The sequence below is a fragment of the Lepeophtheirus salmonis genome, chromosome 13 (assembly GCF_016086655.4).
Source record: "Lepeophtheirus salmonis chromosome 13, UVic_Lsal_1.4, whole genome shotgun sequence".
Taxonomy (NCBI): Eukaryota; Metazoa; Arthropoda; class Copepoda; order Siphonostomatoida; family Caligidae; genus Lepeophtheirus; species Lepeophtheirus salmonis.
In genome coordinates this window covers 17123814-17144699 of record NC_052143.2, presented here as the reverse complement: position 1 = coordinate 17144699, position 20886 = coordinate 17123814, and the positions used below count along the sequence as shown (strand labels likewise).

Sequence of the window (20886 nt, the reverse complement as noted above, 5' to 3'; positions counted from 1 at the left end):
TCGATACTAAAGGAATCAAAATTAATCCGGTTTCCTCCGTCATAGGTTGGATTCTCATCTATGAATTTTATTGGAGACTGTAGCTCTTGCATTTGCTTATCTCCTATATCTTTATTCTCCCTTGTTATTTGAATGCTGGTTATTATATTTTCGAGTTCCTTCTCAGTCTCTATATCTTGAAAAATGTCATCCGGTAGAAATGACGTCGAAATGCCAACTCTTGTCCTGCAGTCGAATAGCCGCATGGGTTTTATCCAAAATGAAAAATAACACAGAATCTGAGATATAAAATATAATATTACTCGAATTTTCTTTCATAGGATATATTAATTGGTCTTATTCCCGACTATCATTACGTCATTATGTTTAAGAAGCCAATATATTCTTGAAATCTTCCTAATGATTGAATTTGCTTTTTTCACTTCATCAATTAACATTTGGTATCTAGTTTCAGAAAGAGAAATACTGACTATCAGTTATGGTGGAAGAGACAGAATAATGAAACAACTTGCTGAAAAATACAAGAACATTACACGTTATGATGTTGAACTAATTCTTCAACATGGCATCCCTTCCAGAGAAAGCATAAAGGTGCCAAAAGAGGTATTGTGGTTAAGCCAATGGTATCTTCAGAATTCAACTCTCGCTGTTAAGTCGATCTCATGATTAGGGAATCAGACCTAGGACCGATCAACACAAATAATAGTAATATTAAGTAACTTTGTCTTTCATCAGCATAAATACAGTGAATTTACATGTTTGCGAGCATTATCGTGTTTCTGATAACTCATAAATTATAGGTATACTTTTATCAATGGGACATGGGCGTTGTATAGTTATATTTGTTTATAAACAAGGGAACAGAGATTAGTGCCGTCTTGTGGCAAAATAACACAACGCCCTGAATAATAATATCATTTTATAAAGAAATAACATGTATTTTCCCTGTCAAAATTCTTCTGAGCATGTGCCATATTTTTTAAACAATAAGTTAAAGACTGTCACACCACTTTGCAGATAATGTATATATTTTAATTTGCTCTTGCCATTCCGGGCCGACAATACAATTTTTTTTTATCAAAAAAAATCGAAAAATTAAATACTTTTCAAAATAGTTTCAAATATCTACAGTTACTCACTAAAAATTATATTTTTTGAAAAAAATTTCATATATTAAATTTTTTGGAAATAAATTTAAACATATATAAATTTTTTGAAAATAAATTTAAACATATATAAATTTTTTGGAAATAAATTTAAATTTCATGCTTTTTGCTATAAATTTTTTATCATTCAGGCAAATAATGCAACAGAGCAAAAAGTTAATATTGGAGATTTCATTTTTAAAACTTTTCTCCAAAAATTCAATTTTTCAAAAAAAATAATTTTCTGTAAATATGTAAGGATTTTTGATACTGAAATATAAAATTTTTTGCTCTTCTGCATAATCTGCCCGAATGACAGAAAAATTTCTAGTAAAAAGCAAAAATTCCTTAATGAGGGGAGCTACAACCCCTTCAACCCACTCCCTACAGTCGCCTCTGCCTATTATAATTTAATTGCTTTAAACAAACTTGCTAAACGCGACCGTAAGCCTGAGGAAATAGTATGGTCTGTATTTTTCATATTTTTTCGCAAGATGTCGCTTTTCCTATGAAGTAATTCATTTATTTATACTGAAGACGATAACATGTGTTTTATGTTTATATATATTGATATTCTAGTCTTAATAAAGTTATGTTGAGTTAATTCTTTTACTTTTTAAATATAAATTAATTATATCAGACGATAAGAGTAATGTATCGGAGTCTTCGGATAATGCTTTAGTCTGTGAGCTCTGCAACCTGTCTTTAAAGGGAGTAGACGGTTGTTTTTTTTGAAGATGCGAAGAGTCCTTATGAATGGAACGAAAATAATGCCCTTATATATAAACCATCAATCAGATTGTCATCTTAGAGTCTGAGTTACTTAAAATGATAGTAAAATTTAAGAGACTCGTGCTCTCCTATCCTCCGGGAATTCAATCCATATTTATAAATTAATATTGATCCATCAACGTCCGGGTTTACATCTCTTTTTCAGATGGAAGGCTCGAGCAAGGATGATGGTCTCGAGGGGAGATAAAATTACACATCAATATGCCTACAGGCATAACTTTTGCTAAAATTGTTCGTAAATTTGCTAGTACCATCTTTGAAGATTACAATTGTATACCTACGGAGATGAAATCAGGAGAGCTGAAGGCATCTTTTTAGCATCGTTATTGGAGAGTAAGCAGTTTCCATGCAGTTCAAAATGTTATATATATTATAAAGACCCATTTCCTTCGTATCTCCTTACATATGTGAATTTTGACCTCCGTGTTTCCTTGAAGTGATCCACTCGCTCCCATTGTCTGCCAATATATCTTCTGGATCTTTGCTTTCAGTACCAAGTTTTCTCAGGGAATTTGATAAATGGCTGTACACGAAGATCCTCCTACATCCTATTATGAATTTTTACAGGGAAAATGGACCTTAAATGTGTTCTTATAACAGGAACTTGAATACATGTGACCGTATAATTTTTTTATTATTTAACTTTAAATTACTAATAGATACATTATTTAATAGTAATGAACGAGATATCTAACTTAATAAAAACGGAAGGAACACACCATTAATAGCAAACCACTTAAGAAATAAATTAAAATTGTCGATATATTCTTTCAATTATTTTGTATTATCATTGAAGACTAAGTATTTTTACATCTAGTGAGCGAATTCTTCATGAAAAGATCCTCTCTGATGGCAATACATGTGTGAAGTGAAATATGTAAATGAATATGTAACTAAAGAGCAAATAAAAGCTGTACAACATACAAGTTGAAAAGAAAGAACATAATTGCAAGCATAATTTATAAGCTTCATTTGTTTTAATTTATTATGAAATATGGGAACAGGCCACCTACGCCCCAACAAACTACCTCCTGGACCCTTTATCCCCATCCTTTTCTATTTTTATTATTAAGAAGTACAGTTAGTAAATGATAGAGGGCCAAAGTAATAAATGAATTTTATGGTTGTTTGGAGCAGTTGTTGAGTAATAAAACTTTCAAGTTCGAATCGGAAAGTAATATTTTAATACTAAAATAAATAAAAATTTCAATTAAAATGGATACTTAGCCTGATTGTTTAACCATAGGCATGATATAATATAAAATACAATAAGTATTTATAATAATGCCTAATCAAATTGGACAAAAAGTTGGTAAACCAGTTGAGTTTTAGTTGGTTATTTATACGATGAATTTAGGGATTGATTATATTGAACGAGTATATCCATGATGCCATAATAAATGTCTAAGAAGGATTTTTGGATAACTCATTAAATACGGTGAAATAGAGTCATGTATATCCAAAATAAATAGGCTAATTATATTTAATTTTTAATATATGATTTCCACATCACAAAAATCAAATAAAATCATCCAAAATCTTCTCAAGTAATATCATCGGCATATTTGTATGGAAAGATTCAAAATACTGACTTAGATGCATTAACTCTTATTTGATGAGATACATTAATTAATAAAAATACGTATCACTAATACTTATTAAGTTAAATCAAGGACTCCTAGGTTAAATTGATAATTACGTTTGTATGGTTGTTAAAAGTTTGAATGTTTGGTCGTAATAATTGTAATAGGGAGTAGATGGTTCTGGAGTTAGATGGCCTGGGGGGGGGGCTGAAAGGCTAGGGGGTAAAAGGAGGTAATTGATAGGGGGTTAAAGGTCGGGTGAGGGAGGTAAGAGCCCTACAACCATTCTAGTTTATAGCTACAGTTATTATTTTCTCGAAGGTAGAAATATTACCAAAATACTGTCCCCGGTGGACAAAAAAATTAAATTCTGGCCAAGACATTTTTCACCTGTTTAATGTTATCGTGCTCGTTTCGATACTTGGTTTAAAGCTTTAGGATTGACAAGTGACAATGAGTCCTCTTCCATTTGTTTTTATACTTTTCAAACCCTTTTTAGTGCAAAAAACAAAACAAAAAAAAACCAGGCAGTGTAATACTCAAATCAACGGGCACGCGGAAGGAGTTGTTGATCTCTCAGTCATGAGTCGTTTTCACCCTCCTTAAATCCAGGAGATGCCTAGGAAACCGACCAAGCATCTTTTGTAATCATATTAAGTATAATTTGAAACTCGTAGTATGAGAATAATATGAATTCATATATAGAGGTCATAACTCATATGTCATGACATTAAACGAGTTTTATTATAAATAAAAAAAAATAAAACTTTTAACTAATTGATGTATTCCATTCTCAATAATGAAGATATATATTTAGACATATTTTTAATAAAACTTCCTGCAGTTTTTAAGAATAAGAGGACTCTATTAAATAAGAATATTAATAGTTGGTAATATAGCTTTCCGATATTTGGGCATTTCTGGAAATGCCTACCTAATAATTGAGCATTAAAATTGATCATAAAGCAATCGTTACGTCTATTATAAATTGTTAGGGTTAAATATGTTTTCTTTTTCCTTCACAAGTAAGAGACTCAAAAACACCAATGCAAAATGTTACATGGTTTAAGTTGAATGACCACACTTTCTCTTCCTTCTAGTCTGTATTCTTATTGATCATTACTAAGTTAAGTGATTGTATTGCTCTTCCATATAGATCATTCTCAATAAAAAACCCTTAAAAGAGGCACTTTGACAAATTATTATTGCGTAGGTACTAGGTATACAATTCCTTTATTTATTAATCAATAGTCATGAGGAAAGTAGCATGGTTGTCGAAATTTAAAGGAAGAGAAAGGAACATATATGTATATGTATGCCAAAAACTAGTGAGCTTATCATGAATAAATGAATCATATAGTCATTAATATTATATTTCAAGCCCTGTATTAGCTAAGTAATGCATTTTATTCAGTGTATTTGACGAATACTTTTTGTAATCGGAAACAAAGAGAGTATTAAAGCAAAGAGAGTTATAAAAGAGACCTTCATTGGATTTTAAATGCGCCTCAGCATTTCGCGACAAAATAATATATTATATAAAAAACTGAACTTGGTTAGATAAGAATTGCTAAATCCGGCCATACATTAACAATTTCACGGGGAATTCCTTATGTTATAATAATATACATATATGCACATAGTACTCTCTCTTTTTTCGGAGGATCGTTATTCGTTGTTCTCGTCGTTCCCTTTGTCACTCTTGTTGCTGTTCTTCTTCTTCTTCACGTTGCCGTCGTCGTCGTCTTCTCGGCTCTCAACAGCTCTCGCTCTCAGTTCTCACTCTTTACATCATAGACACGACAAAACTTATAAATAAAACAGGTTGCCTACTGGTACTATTCATTAGAGATGCGGGTCTCTTTGAGTATAGTTTTGTTTGTGTGTATTCCTCTTGGGATTTTGGGCTCGACGTCCAGCCCCCTCCCTCCTGGTACTCCTCCAGAACCGAAAGGCAAGTTGTCGTCCTTCATTTGAGATTTATAATACATTAGAGAATGTTCATTCACCAGAGTTTATTTTGTACTGTAATTCCATTCGGAGTCTCTCTAGATTCTTCTTGACAACGTCTATAAATAACTTTTGATACATGAGCATTACATATGGATATGATATAAATATTATCCCCCTTTAATGATATGAAGTTGTAGATAATTTGAAATGTCTTACTGGGTTTTAATAATTCATATAATAAATATATTTTTACACCTTTCCTACGTTTAGTTATAAGAGGGGAAAATCATACGGATTTGGAAGGAGACCATGGGATTTTCAAGTCGCCCAACTTTCCCAATGACTACCCAGAAAACTCAAATGTAACATGGAAGATAACTGTTCCTGAAGAACAATATGTTCAGCTGACATTTCACATTTTATTCGTAAGTCCATAACTATTAATTAATTAGCTTAAGACAAAATCTTAAATGTGTATGTACATATCTTTAATAGATGCCACTCCAGCATATTTAATCATCTTTTACTAGAGTTTGTACCTTGTTCTCTAACTTGGGACAAGAATTCCCAAGTTTGAAATTTGATTAATTTTTTATTTGTTAATAATAATCAAATTAGTTAATTCAATTATTTCCTAATTAAGAGAGGCGAGAGTTTAAAGCGCACTTTGTGCCGAAATGTTGCATTTTTTTAATTTTTTTTTGCTATATTTTATTAATTAGACTCACTAAAAACTTTATCGATTAGAATTTATGACTCATTTTATGAGTTCTTATTTACTATTTTATGTTTCATTATAACTATGATGACTTCTAAAAGTACATATTGATTTTGTTTACCTCTCTATTCAATGATAGGCTTTTGTATCTAACCGTAATATAATTTCTGATTTACAGTTAGAAAACAATCAGTATTGCTCATGGGATTGGATCAAGATCTACGATGCAACAAACTATACAGAGCTACGCCAACTCTGTGGACATATTCGACAAGATCTCATTTTAACATTCAACACAAGTAGCATCGTTGTACAATTTCATTCTGATTCTGTGTCTCAGAGACGAGGTTTCCTTGCTTCTTGGAAGCCTGTTTCTCCAGAAAGTAAGGATGAAGAAGATAAAGTAGAGAAAGAGGGTTACATGCTGACATTACCTCAGTCATTTACTGCATCAGATGAAACATCCCCTGAAGAGATGTGCTTAGAGGTCTTCAATGTTGAATCAAAGGGTAAAATCGTCATTAATGTGTTTTCCTCTGAAAATGTTATCAATGAGAATACAGACATTTTTAAAGAAATCGAATATGTGCCCGAAGTCAATGGCGACAAGTTACAATGTTTCAATATGAAATTGCCTACAAGCTTCAAAGAAAATCATGCTATTCTTCAAATCAAGGGAACCTTTGACGATTCCGACTACCGTATTTTAAGTTATAAGGCCATTCAAGTCTTGAAGGTATCCGTGCAAACTCTGATACAGACTGACAAACACGAGTATCGCCCTAAACAATTAGTTCAATTCAGAGTACTGACCATGAATGGAGATTTGAGGCCATCAAAGAATAATGTATTGAACGAAGTGTATGTCAAGTCACCAAGTAGACAAGTTCTTGCTCAGTTTAAAGATGTTGAGCTGGATCCTCGGGGTATTGGGCATTTTGAATATCTTCTAGACGAAGAGCCAGAATTGGGACCCTGGGAAATTTCAGTCATTACTAATGGGGTTGATGATCTAGACTCATCAATTGATGTCGCTTCGTTCATTGTGAATGAAGCTGTTCTTCCCAAATTTGAAGTTCAAATTAATGGACCTGATGTTATTCTAAGCGAAAGTGAGGAGGTTGATTTTGAGATCTGTGGCATTTACACTCATGGTAGTAAAGTTAAGGGATCAGTGGAAGTCACATTTGAGCATACATACAGAAAAGCTAATTATTGGAGAGCACCAAGTATTTCATCTAATTATACTAAGAAAGCCGTTATTTCAGAGGATGATTCCTGTACCACTGTCTCTATTAACAATACTGAGCTTGCCCAACTTTCCATACAAAAAGAAATTCCATTCCTTATCACAGCAAAGTTAACTGAAGAAGGTACTGAGATTGTTCAAGAGACATCTCAACATGAAAAAGTGATTTTTACACATGCAGAGTTCGATTTTGGAGATAGCTCTTTGGAGCATATTATTGGACAATTCCCTTATGTTATGTTCTTTAAACTTCAGGAACATGCTTCCAAAAAACCTATAAAGGGCGCTAGTGTTGAAATATGCTCTAGATTATGGAAAGACGTCAAAGATTTCACTCAGCATATCAATTCGAGGCAATTTTATTCATTTGATGAAGATGATTACTTTGATTTAGGAAAAAAATTGATTGATATTAAATTTAAAGAAACTTGTATCAAACAAAGAACGTCTGATGAGGATGGTTCTATCACCTTCGGTATTCCATTGAACGGTGTGCCCGACAATATAACCAAACTGAGTGTTAAAGTAACAGCACTGGATTTTGAGGCAAACGAGACAACAAGGATGAAACTAACTCAGAGTAAACATGATGTAACTTTGACTCATCTCAGTAATGATACGATTGGAAGAGATGCACATCGTCTAACAATTCGTGAAAAACTGATTGAAGATAAAAAGGTCAAGTTCGACTGTGAGGGTACTTCTGAATTCACTGTTTATTTCCAAGGACAAATGGGGACTACAGTTGATTTAAATTATGTTGTATCATCTGGAGGTTCTCTAATTGCCTCTGGAAACCATTTGGTTTCAGTTGATTCCAATGACACCTCTAAGTATTTAGAGGGTCTTATTCAAATGGATGAACTTGGATATGTCAATTCTTCAATGGATTCGAGTGATAATGTGCTGAAGACTTTTGTCATTTCTTTAAATAGACCCTTTCCTCAAGAAGGAAAAGTAACTAAAATGATTAATTTACTCGTTTATACCAGAGATCTTGAAAGCGGGAAAACTCTTAGTTATGTTAGGAAGTACGAGTCAGAATCTTGTGCCGAAAAACCGAAAATTGAATGGGTCCCTCAAGAAACTAATCCTGGTCAATCGATTTCTCTTAAAATCAAATACAAACCAAAATCTCTTTGTGCCTATAGTGTTATTGATAAATCAGCAGATTTAATAGAAAATCCTAATAAAGTAACAACTGGGAAAATACAAGAGGTGAGAGAAGAGTTGGCTAAAAAACGAATTGTGAGGGATATTACAAGTTCTGATGAGTGTAAAAATGCCGAACATTTATTTCAGTCAATGGAAGACCTTGGGTTGTTTATTATGAGTGATAAATTGATTCAAGATCCATCATGCAGTAGTGTCGTTGATTCTGATCAATTTGATGACATAGATTCAACGTATCAGTATAAACCTATTCCAGTTGCATTTAGTGCAGCTGCTTCTCCTCAATCGGGTTTTGGCTCTGTAGATAGATTGGAGTCTGATATTGTTGGTCCAACTAGTAATAAACAAGGACAAGTTTTGTTGTCTGTACAAGAGCAAGATGTTAAGATTCGGGACTACTTTCCAGAAACATGGCTTTTCGAAATTGTTGATTTGGAAGAGGAAGTTGAAGCCACGGTAGAAAAGAAAACTCCTCACACAATCACAACTTGGGTTGCTGACGCTTTCTGTTCCAACCTGGAAACAGGATTTTCGGTGGCCGAAAGATCAGAATTAAAAGTATCTCAAGATTTCTTTGCTGACCTTAACTCTCCTTACTCTGCAAAACGTGGCGAAGTTTTACAGGTCAATGCTACGGTGTTCAATAAAGTTGAAGGGCCTTTGCCTATGAAGTTGAGCATTGAAGCGTCTGAAGAATATTCAGTTGTCAATAAATCAGAAGAATTTATATGTGTAAATCCTGGTGGAAACGTTCCTATTGATTTATACATTAAGCTCAACAAATTAGGCAAGGTCAATTTGACAGTCAAAGCTGAAATTGTTGAAGACGAGTCCTGTGGTGGTGTTTCAAAAGAATCTGTTGGGTACGCTGATACTCTAGTTAAATCAATTAATGTCCGTCCAGAAGGATTCCCTAAGGAAGTTGTAAAATCTTACTTTTTATGTGGTGAACAGAAAGACTTGGCCCTAGAAGATACGATCTTACCTGAAACGAATCTTGTCGATGACTCTGTTCGAGCATGGTTTGGAATCTCAGGAGACATCATGGCCCCTGCAGTTAAGAACTTGGATGGACTTGTTGCTCTTCCTACTGGTTGTGGAGAGCAAACAATGATACGAATGGTGCCGAATATATACTTATTGGATTATCTAAAATCAATTGGAAAGTCTTTACCATCACTTGAATCAAAAGCAAAGGGATATATTCAGACAGGTTACGATCGTCAGAATAGAAAATTCCGTCATAGGGATGGAGGCTATTCTATTTGGGGTCCTAAGAGCAGTGAAGAAGAAGGCTCAATGTGGCTTACAGCGTATGTTGTAAAGGCATTTTCCCAAGCATCTAAATATATTGATGTAGATATGAAACTTTTGCAAAAATCAGTTAAATGGATAATAAAAAGACAAGACTTCGAAACTGGATGTTTCCATAATGAGGGTTATGCCTATTCTGTCAATTCTCCTCGAGAGACTCTTACATCCCATGTCTTAGTTACATTATTTGAGGCTAAATATACTGCAGACTTGGGAGATTCCATCGATTCCAAAGTAATTCATAAAGCTCTCAGATGCATTAAAGTATCTCAAACTGAAAAGGATACAGAAGAAAGTGGGGATTCTCCAGATGAATCCATAGAGGAGATGGATGACCTTAAAAAATTAGACCAAGATGGTGAATCACTTTATGCTCAATCCCTCAAGACTTATGCCATTCATCTTCTTGAAACCAAGCCTGACTTAAAAAAAGAAATTGGAGAAGAATTTGAAGAGATCAAAGGAGTGGGCCTTTTCAAAGATCTAATGAAGGAATCGAAAACAAATGATAAAGGATATCTGTATTGGCAAACAAATAACTCTCTCTCAAGATCTGTGGAAATGACTGCCTACAATGTCATGACTCTACTCTTCAATGATGAGCTTATTGATGCACTTAGTGCCATTCGATGGATATCCGGACACAGAAATGGAAGAGGTGGGTTTATTTCGACCCAAGATACAGTGATTGCGCTTCAGGCCATCAGCATGTACTCAACTATGGTGTATGAAAATGACACAAGTTTGAACATTCAATTCTCTAACAAAACCTCTGAAATTGATACTTTTGATATTGATGAGGATAACAAGCTGTTGTTTAATAGAATTAAAATCGACAATCTTCACGACTTAAAGGTAAACTCATTTTTATTTTATTTTATTTGAATCTGCAGTAACTAATATATGAATATATATATATAGGTCAATAGTACTGGCAAGGGCTGCTACACATTCTCCACAATAGTCCGTTACAACGTGAAGGAAGAAAAGGACGAAAATGCCAAGTTTCTCATTCGAGCCGAAGCCAATAAAACAACTCTTCATATTTGTTCAAGTTATATTGGTGATAAATTAGAAACAAATATGGTTCTACTAGAAGTAGAGCTTCTCAGTGGTTATGACATAGTTGAAAGCTCCTTGGAAGTCCTTTTAAATGAGCTTGAGTCGGGTGTGGAGAAGTACGAAATTAACAAAGACGAAAGAAAATTTGTTCTTTATTTTAATGGATTAAAAAAAGAGGAGAATCATTGTTGGAACTTTGAAGTGAAAGAAGTCAGCCAAGTGGAAAATCTTAGACCCGCTCTTATCAAAATTTTTGACTACTATTCTCAAGAAGATGTATTTACAACCACATATAATATTGAATGATTTTTCAATCAATCATGTAGAAATGAACTTATTCACGCTGTAGTCACATAATCAGGGAAATGAGTTCTTATATTAATTATTATTATATACAAATTTTATCTGTAAAAAAAAGAGAGATTTAATATGCATGCCATTATTCCCCTAAAGAACTTATTTATTTCTTCTAAATCCTGTCACGATTAAAATCCAGTAATTAAATTCAGTTTACAGTCTTGTTTCAAAACTGATTTGACAGTGCACTCCTTTAAATTAGTGTTACAATTATAAATATTTTTTGTAATCAAGCTACAAATAAAGTCGCCGAGCTCTGATTTCAGAAGAAAAAAAGTATTATATTTTACACTTAGTATGATAAATATATATTGACATTTTATGTTATTAAAAATAAAATAAACATAGGATGATATACCAATATTGATTTTCGTAACATGGAGCTAAAACAAGAAAAAGAGTCCACTAAACATTTTTTAAACGGTATAAATATGAAGGTTGAAGTATGTACTCTAATTAATGTCTTCCTTGTAGACAATTATGACTTAAATATGTTATGATTATAAACGCTTGATTGAGTGTTGATGAAACTTAAATAAATAATATCAATCAAAATTAGTTACCCATTAAAAAAGGATCAGTCATTAAAAAAAAAAAGATGTTTAAAGAACGATTTGATTTTGAGTTATGAATTTAATATAAAAGGATTTAGATAAACCCTTAATAGTTTTTAAACTTTCTATACTCTCTAATGAACCATTCAAATTCCTGAAAGCAAAAAAAGAAACAAAAATTAGCAAACATGGGAGCACCACCCCATAACATTAAATGCAGTCTCTTATATAAATGGTCTGATACTATCACTTACCTATACATATGAATAACCATAGCTGACTTAGGACCAATAGCTGGCAAAGCCTGGAGTACTCTCATATTGCCTGAATTCAAAATTTTTAATACATTTTCGTTATGACTTTCTTGAGACTGAACGCTCCAATTTTCAGCTACATTCATGGGATGCTGGATTTCACTGTTCCTTTTCAAATTTTTTTCCTGAAGACGCACACTTCTTCTTCTACTAGACTCATATTTTTTATCAGACAAGGACTTACGAACGCTTTTAAGAGTTTCCTCCATATATTTATCGTTTATTATAGCTTGTCGTCGTGTTTTTCTATTTTCAAATAAAATAGGACTCGAGGGATTAATCCCTAATTCTTTCTCCATCATGGACATAAGCAACACATTTTCCTTCTACAATAATGGAAACAAAGTTATTTTTTTCTTTTACTTCTTACTTAAGCCTCAATAAAGTGATAAATGTTTGAAATAATTTGCAAACATTCTCGGTCAATTAAAAATATCTTTATTTAATCATACCTGTACGTGAATGTCATTAGTGACATCTTTTAATACAGATCTACTAGTTCTTCGGGAATTCCTACTTGGAGCTTTCAATGTAATGTCATATTCTGGAGAAGATTCAATTCCCAAAATATTAGGACTTCTTAATTTGCTTTTTCTTTTCTGGTGAGTTCCTAATTGCTGACGCAAGTCTTTTATCTCCTGAATTAAGGGCTGTATATGACGAACTATAGTATTTTCACATTCTTCATTATACTGTCGGAATATGGGATCAAATCCAGTATTTGAAGTCATAGTCGAACTTAGAGATATATTTGATATTTCAGGAATATAATTATCTGGCGGTTCTTCAAGACAACTATGCGGATAGGCTTTAATTGTAGTCGAAGATAGCCAATTAGAACGATGATCATTCACCAATCTACTATTTTGCGGGGTTTTAAAGGGGTAGTAGGACTTTATTGTGGAGTCCCACATCCTTGAATTTTGTTTATAAGGTGTACCAGAAACATATTTCTTTTTTAACGAAATGGATTGTTTTTTTATTCTTTTTGCCCTGTAGGCATAACGAAGGGTATTAGCAGTATCTGTTATATCTTTTTCTTTATGACTTACGCATGCTATCATAACAGTATAACAGGCCGAAGACTGCAGACATTCTGTAAAATAAAGTAAAAAATTCAAAAATCAAAATCTAGCCCAGCCTGAATTGATAGAAGTAACTACCTCTAAGAATTTTGGTCAAAACAGAGTCTCTGAACGGTATATGCGCTTTTTTCGAACAAAGAGATTCAATCACATTTCCCAGAGCAAGAAGCGATTTGTTGATATTGAGTCCTTCAATGAGTGTTTGTCCTGTAGCATGCGTTCGCTTCAGACATTCTGATCCGGCTAAATCCACCATATTGATTTTAAAGAAGGCATTCTCACATTTTATACTTAACGTAAAAATGGCATGAGAGCGAGAGGAAGCGCGGTTGGACCCCGTAACTCCAATGGACCGTGTTTCTCCTCCTTCCACAAGGATCTGCATCACCTCTTGATAGGATTCAACGGGAATGGAGCTGAGAGACAGAATGTTGAATTGATGATTTTGGTCTTCCTTCAAAAGGAGCGGCACTCGTTCGCCCATGAGGAGATCGAAGATCTGCTCGTTGTAAATCTCGAAAAAAGACACTTGGAGGGAGGTCTTGCTCCACTGCATTGGATCCGACTTGAGATGCTCCAAGACCTGATGCACGACTCTGGGAATGGCGCCCTTCTCCTCACCCTCCTCACCCACACTCTGCAAAGGAATTCAAACAACATGAGAGGAGGTCCGCTCAACAACCATTTCTACTCCTTACGCCGGGATTCGTGCCCATCGTGTACGTCTTCCCCGTTCCGGTTTGTCCATACGCAAACACAGTCACGGATGCTTCATTTCGAAGAGATTCTCTAATGATAGGCTCAAGGTGAGCTTCATAGAGTTCCCCTTGTCTTTGATCCGCTGGAATCACTCCATCAAATAAAAAGAGTCCGGAACCTTTGCTGGACTCGAGTGACACACTATTCTCCTCGGGATTCGCTTGGAGATAGGCAGAGGCTCCACGACAACGAACAAGCACAGAGAGAAGATCCATTGAGCAGAGGATTAATCCCTTTCTTTTGGTTTTTCTCTCCAAAGAACAAACTAAAACACAAAACAATTGAAATGTCAAATGTTTGGCGGGGCGAGTTGAAACTTGAAATCGGATTCAAGGCAGGGAGGGACAGCCTAGAGCTTTTTCTTAGCTAAGAAACTTTAAATTTGAGAGCTAATAGGCCAGAATAGAAAGAAAGAGAGACCTGTGTTCAGAAGTGCCAAATGAAATCCACAAATAAATCACGCAACCTAGGATAGAGATAATACTCTGCTCTTCATTCTATGTCTGTTCTTTTCTTTACTCTCTTTGTAGAAGAAATAGACAAGGTTACTTGGAAATAGTTACATAGTGTTGGGATGAGATGGCCAATATTAATGATACATATATATTTGAACTGGCACACAATCTTACTAAGTAACCTCCTCATCCCCAGGATAAATATAATTAATTTTCATGAAGTGGCAAATTATCAATCGATGCACAATTTATTTTGTTATTCAATACATTATTGTTACTTCTTTATTTATAAGTATCGTTGCATAATGTGTATCTCTAATCCTATTTCTCCGTATTTAAGGAGTTATCCGCAAATCCCATCTTGGATATTCATTATCACATGATGTACTTAGTCCTTCAAAAATCGATCCTAAAATTAATCGTACAAAATAACCAATTAAAATTAATTGTTTTACCCATTTGTTGTCATGGGGTGACGTAAAAATCTTTATTGAAGATTCTTTGTCATGCATATAGATCCAAACTTGATATTGAAGACTTGATATAAGAACAATACAGTAATTGAATATTCTATGGATAATCTATATACTAATGGTATCGTTTTTGAATATATTGATAAAAATCACAAAAATACAAGTATTCTGTACCGCATTATAAAGTTCAAATGCCCAGGGCTATATTATTCATAAATTCTTAATAATAATGTAATTTGAATAGATCAAAATGAAATGACGGTATCAATTAATTGTTGGTAATTAAATAATGCATATTAACCAAATAATATATATAAAGAACTGGAAGGCCAACGTGTCTACCAAATGAAAGGAGGGAGCAACAGAAAATATAAAAAAAAAATATCTACCTTAATATATTAGTAAAGTGTTGAAATTTATGTTGAAAACTTTTTTTTTTATTTCGTTATAGGTTTTGAAATAGTGATCCTCTAAACATTTTTATTTATTACTTTTTAGGAATCTATGATATTGTTATTCAATGGTTATGTAATAAGTACTGCTTTTCATTTATAATATTTATTTGACGCAAATAAAATGTACATTTTTAGTGGGTTTAATAAAATTATTATAGTAATTGTCCTCGGAGGACAATGCAGGATTTCGAAGAATACCATTGATGTTCTAATTATTTTTATTTGTTCAAATAATACTCAAACCATCATATTATTATTTTGATACATTTGAACTATTGTATTTAATCGAACAACTTATAATTAGCACGTGTAACACACATTCAGTAATTTATTTAGTTTAGTAAAGATCGTAAATCTTCGAGAGAGTAATATTCCAATATGTTTACAAGCAATTTCGCCGTTTAAAATAAGAGTCCTGAGTCAATAAGTTTGGAAATTACCAGCGACATTCAGATATTATAATAAAAATCCATTGAAGATTTTAAGTCACTTATATTTGTTAAAACACATAGTCACTTAACCGTTTCCAACTATTTATATGTAATAGGATAATAGAATAATGCATTATAGAGAAAAATATGGAGGGAAAAGGAGCATATTATATTTCAGAGTTTAAAATAATCTTCTAATTGTTTTCCAAATGTAAAATAATCTTACGAATACTAAGGAAATTGTGATTGAGGCATGTAGGGTTCAAGATGTATCATTATTCATATTTGCAGTACTGCACGAATTCAAACTTATAAATGGAATTGTTATTTATGATAGAGACTTATATAGTGATATTTAGTAGTGATTCGTGCGTTATTTGGATTAAAGACTCTCATCAAGGAAAGAGTTGACTTAAGGAAAATCGAACACTTGTGTTTCAATGAAGGATTTTTTGGGTGGAGAATGCGAAATTTCTTTATTACTCAATGTATTTTCCATTATATTTTTCTTTGTGTAACTCTTCAGTTCAATAGATAACTATAGGATGATTTGATACAATAACTGTTTATATACAATAGCAGAATAAAATATATTTTGTAGACAAAACTATCGAGAAAAAAGAAGCACCTTATCAGTAGTTCATATGAAAAATATGGAGAAGTATACGATGATTGTAGAAGATCTGAAGGAATTTATGCATTCTTGAGCGTAGAAGCAACGATTCACAAGGTCAGCAACAAGGCATTTCGATTTTTTAGATGAAGATATATTTAATATTACTAAAAAAATAATATTGCTTAACTAATAACAGACAAGTGATAACATGAGACTGAGGTAGATATTTTTAATAAATAAATAATCAGTTGTTGACCTGGATTTCAGCTGTTTAATGCAGGCTGCTCATATATCAGAACTACCCCTATTGCTCTTCTAGTTCTTAAATTATATTTATATTATTCGATATTAACCAAGGACCTTCTAGTAATAATAGAAATATGTATTTCTATTAACCTTGTGCTTCATCATTTTCGTTTATTCTCTTGGATGAGGTTGCTGAACTAGAGCTTATGCCAGTCCATGTGTATATAAGTCCATGATCTATGTGCTAGCTGCCTATAGGCTATAGCCTATAGGTAGCAGCAACTGAGTTTGGATGCGCGGTAAAAAATTAAAGTGGATTGTGCTCAGAAGAGAGGAAAGATTGAGAAGTGAGAAGAAAGAGAAGACTCAAGATTCCAGACGAGGCAAAGGTGAAAGGGGCATTCAGCATTCTGTATTCTCCTCATTCCATTCCTTCCATCTCTAAGAAGTAAGAAGCGTCCTTGTTGAGGGATCCACTTTGCGAGAAGATGAGCTCTCCGGATCCAAGCAAGAAACTGCGGCAACTTCGTCTCCCGTTTGCTCCCGTTAACAAATGTGAGCTCAGCCAAAAGAAGCGGAAGATCTCTGGAAATGAGGAAGCTCTTCCAGAGTCGAAAATCCTTCGAACAGAAGGAGAAGTAAAGACGGATGAGGGCGTCTTACAGGACTGCATTTCCTCTTCTTGCCCCTCCCCACCTCTGGAGCCCCTTGAGAAGATGGAGGATCTCTCTTCCTCCTCCTCCTCCTCTTGCTCCTTGGACTCTCCTTCTCTCAAGGAGGAGGCGGAGGAGACAGGCGGAGAGAAAGGAAGGCTGACTCCCTCCGTGGAGCGGGTTCTCAAGGAGGGAACATTGAGGAGGAAAGGGTTGAAGAAAGAGGGTTCCTCCACCCCTACTCGTAGCTCCAGCGCCACTCCAACTCCTCTGTGTGTATCTGTCATAATAGGTGATGGGGAAAATCCCATCTCCGAACTGGATACTCCATCTATCAAGGATAAAAAGCGAAAAATCCGTGTGGAAATTGGTCGTCTGAGTATTCAAATAACAGATAGTAAAGATGCAATGGATCAGGCTGTTGAGAAACAAGACTTTTTACTCGCTCAACAACATAAAATCAAGTTTGAATCTTTGACAACCCGACGAAACGACCTTCAAATAAAATTAGACTCTAATATTCACAATTTAAAAGTGTTACAAGCTATTGTTGATGAAATTAACTCGCATAAAAGTACTGAAAAATCTGCTATGGACGACACTCCAGAAAAATCCTTGGACTCTACTCCAAGTCGTAAAAGAAGGTTAACAGATGATTCCAAGTCCAAAAAAAAGGAGGATGAGCGCTTTAAAAAGGAATTAGAACGCCTTCAGAAGGAGTCTGAGAAACTCGAAAAGCAAAGGAAGAAGGATGAAGAGAAATTAGAAAAGGAGCGGAAACGCGATGAAGAACGTTTGGAGAAGGAACGGAAACGTGAAGAAGAACGAATAGAGAAGGATCGGAAACGTGAAGAAGAGCGAGTAGAGAAAGAAAAAAAGCGTGAAGAGGATAAATTAGAAAAAGAACGGAAGAAAGAGTTGGAAAGGTTGGAAAAGGAACGGAAGAAAAATGAAGAAAAGTTAGAAAAGTTAAAGCAAGAAGAATTAGATAAAAAAAAGAGGGAGAAAACAGTTCAATCATTTGCCTCTTTCTTTTTAAAAAAAGACAAGCATGGTGTCGAAGAATCCCATCGGAGTGGAAGTGATTTCCTTAATTCCTTTCAAATAAAAAATCATATGAGACTTGCTCCTGTGTCTAGATCAAAATTTGATGAAGAACGTAAAAATAAGTTTGAAAAATTATTTTATTCTACACCGAGTGAAGACTCTCCGCTATATTTGAATATTCTTAGATCATCTGATTATGTTAAAAGTGCATGTGATAAAACTTGGATTTTAGACCCTAAAGACGAAGGAGACGATGATGTAGAAATCATTGACGAAGAAGATGTTCTGAATGAAATTAGTGGAACAGTTACATCCGACGAGGAGTCCCGTAAACCGAAGCAAAGACTAAAGGCTAAATTGTTGCATTTCCATGAAAACCAAAGACCTCCATATTGGGGAACATGGACAAAAAAGACTTCCTTTATATCCGGGCGCCGCCCTTTTGCTATGGATAAGCACTTTTTTGAGTATGATTATGACTCGGATGATGATTGGGAAGAGGAAGAACAAGGTGAGAGTCTTAGTGATGATGATGATGACAAGGACAAAGAAGAGGAAGAGGAGGATGCTCAAGAAGAAGAAGATGACGATGGATTCTTTGTGGGTCATGGTGTGTTGGATAAAGAGGAAATCCTACACGAGGAAGAAGAAGATGGAGAGTGTGAAGAGGGAGGATATAATGAAGATCTAGAAATTATGAAGCAAAAGCTAAAGGCTCAAGCTTTTGAAGAAGAATACAAGCGAAAAAAGCCCATGAAACTTAAGCCAAAAGTCTTTGGTTGTTTGTGGATAGGTGATGACTCCACTCAAGCATTTGCTGCAGAGCAGCTAACTAGGATATTGTCACCCATGAGTGCTGTTATTTTGGGCTCAGGTGTTATCCAAACCTCTTTGTCGGCATCAATGTACTCACCAATGAATGAAAGTACCAATGGCACTCCTGGTGTTAATCTATTAGATTCTGATCCTACACCGAATCGCAAAGGAGGTTTTAAATCTATTCCTGAAGAAGCAATATGCAACTTGGTTAGATTGGTTCACGCGAATAGCCATAATAAGCCGTTTATGGCCAAGGAATTTGCTGCTTATTTGGAGAACTCGCATTCATCGACAGAACGTGGAAACTCAACTCCGGTCAAACAATCTTTTTCCAAGAGAAGGATCATCGATAAAATTGGTGAAATAGCTGAATATCGAAAAGTTCCAGAGCTAAATCGCAAGGCATGGATGGTGAAAGAAGAATTTCTTTCTAAATATATGCCAAAAGACTCTCCAATTGAAATCCCTAATAATTCGTGGATTTATAACCTGGAACAACCTAGTGGAGGGAATAATAAAGTACATAATAATGCAACGCCTAAACCTACGACTGTTACCAAAGCCATTCTTTCCGAACAACAGAATGAGTGTCTTACTCCGAATGTATCTGCTGTTTCTACTTCAAAGTGCTTAATAACTAATTTTGTCAAAGTTCTAACGCCAGAAGAACGTGAGCGACAAATGAAATCCAGGATACAATCTACTCCCAACAATCCACCTCCTGCTGTTCCTCGAAAGAGGGTGGCTCTTATTTCCCTTGGAAAACTGAATAATAGTAATAAAAAGGAGGAAAATATTTGATGATGCATATTCATTCTATTGAGGTGGTCCTAATCGATGAACATTGTTTTGGCCTTTGCTACTTTATAAGAGTGGTACAAAAAAACGTTTTTCAAATACATTTATATATTAGTTTTTAGATATTGGTATTGATTGCCTAGTTGTTTTTATACTTGGAAATACAAGTACCTACATAAATGAACTATAAAAAGAAAGTATTTTAATCTCTTTCCAAAAGAATAAATTGTTAGAAGACTAAAAACTAATACTTCTTCCTTGGCTGGGAATTATTGATTTAAATATACAAATAGCTACATATTTAGTGTATTGTTGTGTTGGTCCTTCTTTAAGGTTGAAGGATACAGTATTTGTCCAGTTCAGTTCAATTCTGCATATCAGTACTAAAACTTATTCAGTTTGGTCCTTGGTGACGTTACTCAAGTTTATGTCACTCAACTTCATTTCTTTACTTTTTGAATCAGTTCTAGTAGTAATGACTGAGTATTGTAAGACTGGACTAGATAGAATAAATAAGGACTTACACAACACTATTTATTTGTATTCTACGTGTCAAGCGCGTCTACGTTCAATTAAATCAATATAATGAGAATATATCAATTCAATAAAGTATTCCATTTTCGTGTAAAAATCTAAGGGATTATCCCAATAATATATCAAAATTTGAAAATACACAAATAATAAATCTCTTTCTTGCCAATTTACTCGAGAAAAAACATAAGAAAAAGAAGATTTTTAATAACGTAGAATTGTCTGAATTGAATGGATGTTAATGAATACTAAAATAAAACATTTTTTCAATGAATTGTTTTGCCATAGGTATGGCACAACAACT

At 34.1% G+C, this 20886-nt stretch overlaps 3 protein-coding genes across 3 annotated transcripts; 2 read left to right on the top strand and 1 right to left on the bottom strand.

The window, feature by feature from the left end:
• Positions 1–4823: 4823 nt before the first annotated feature.
• On the top strand, positions 4824–11904 carry LOC121127768 (murinoglobulin-1). Its single transcript, XM_040723252.2, has 4 exons — positions 4824–5474; positions 5744–5898; positions 6370–10782; positions 10849–11904. Exons 1-4 carry the CDS (start codon positions 5372–5374, stop codon positions 11293–11295), a joined length of 5118 nt encoding a protein of 1705 aa, XP_040579186.1. The 5' UTR covers positions 4824–5371; the 3' UTR covers positions 11296–11904.
• Positions 11607–14452, bottom strand: LOC121128337 (kinesin-like protein Nod). The gene is made up of 5 exons (XM_040723921.2): positions 13998–14452; positions 13378–13936; positions 12667–13310; positions 12155–12540; positions 11607–12054 (listed from the first exon to the last, which is right to left on the bottom strand). The coding sequence occupies exons 1-5, from the start codon at positions 14271–14273 to the stop codon at positions 11949–11951; spliced, it is 1971 nt and encodes a 656-aa protein (XP_040579855.1). The 5' UTR covers positions 14274–14452; the 3' UTR covers positions 11607–11948.
• Positions 14453–16971: 2519 nt separating this feature from the next.
• On the top strand, positions 16972–20248 carry LOC121127568 (uncharacterized). Its single transcript, XM_040722982.2, has one exon. The coding sequence runs from the start codon at positions 17223–17225 to the stop codon at positions 20052–20054; it is 2832 nt and encodes a 943-aa protein (XP_040578916.1). The 5' UTR covers positions 16972–17222; the 3' UTR covers positions 20055–20248.
• Positions 20249–20886: the final 638 nt, after the last annotated feature.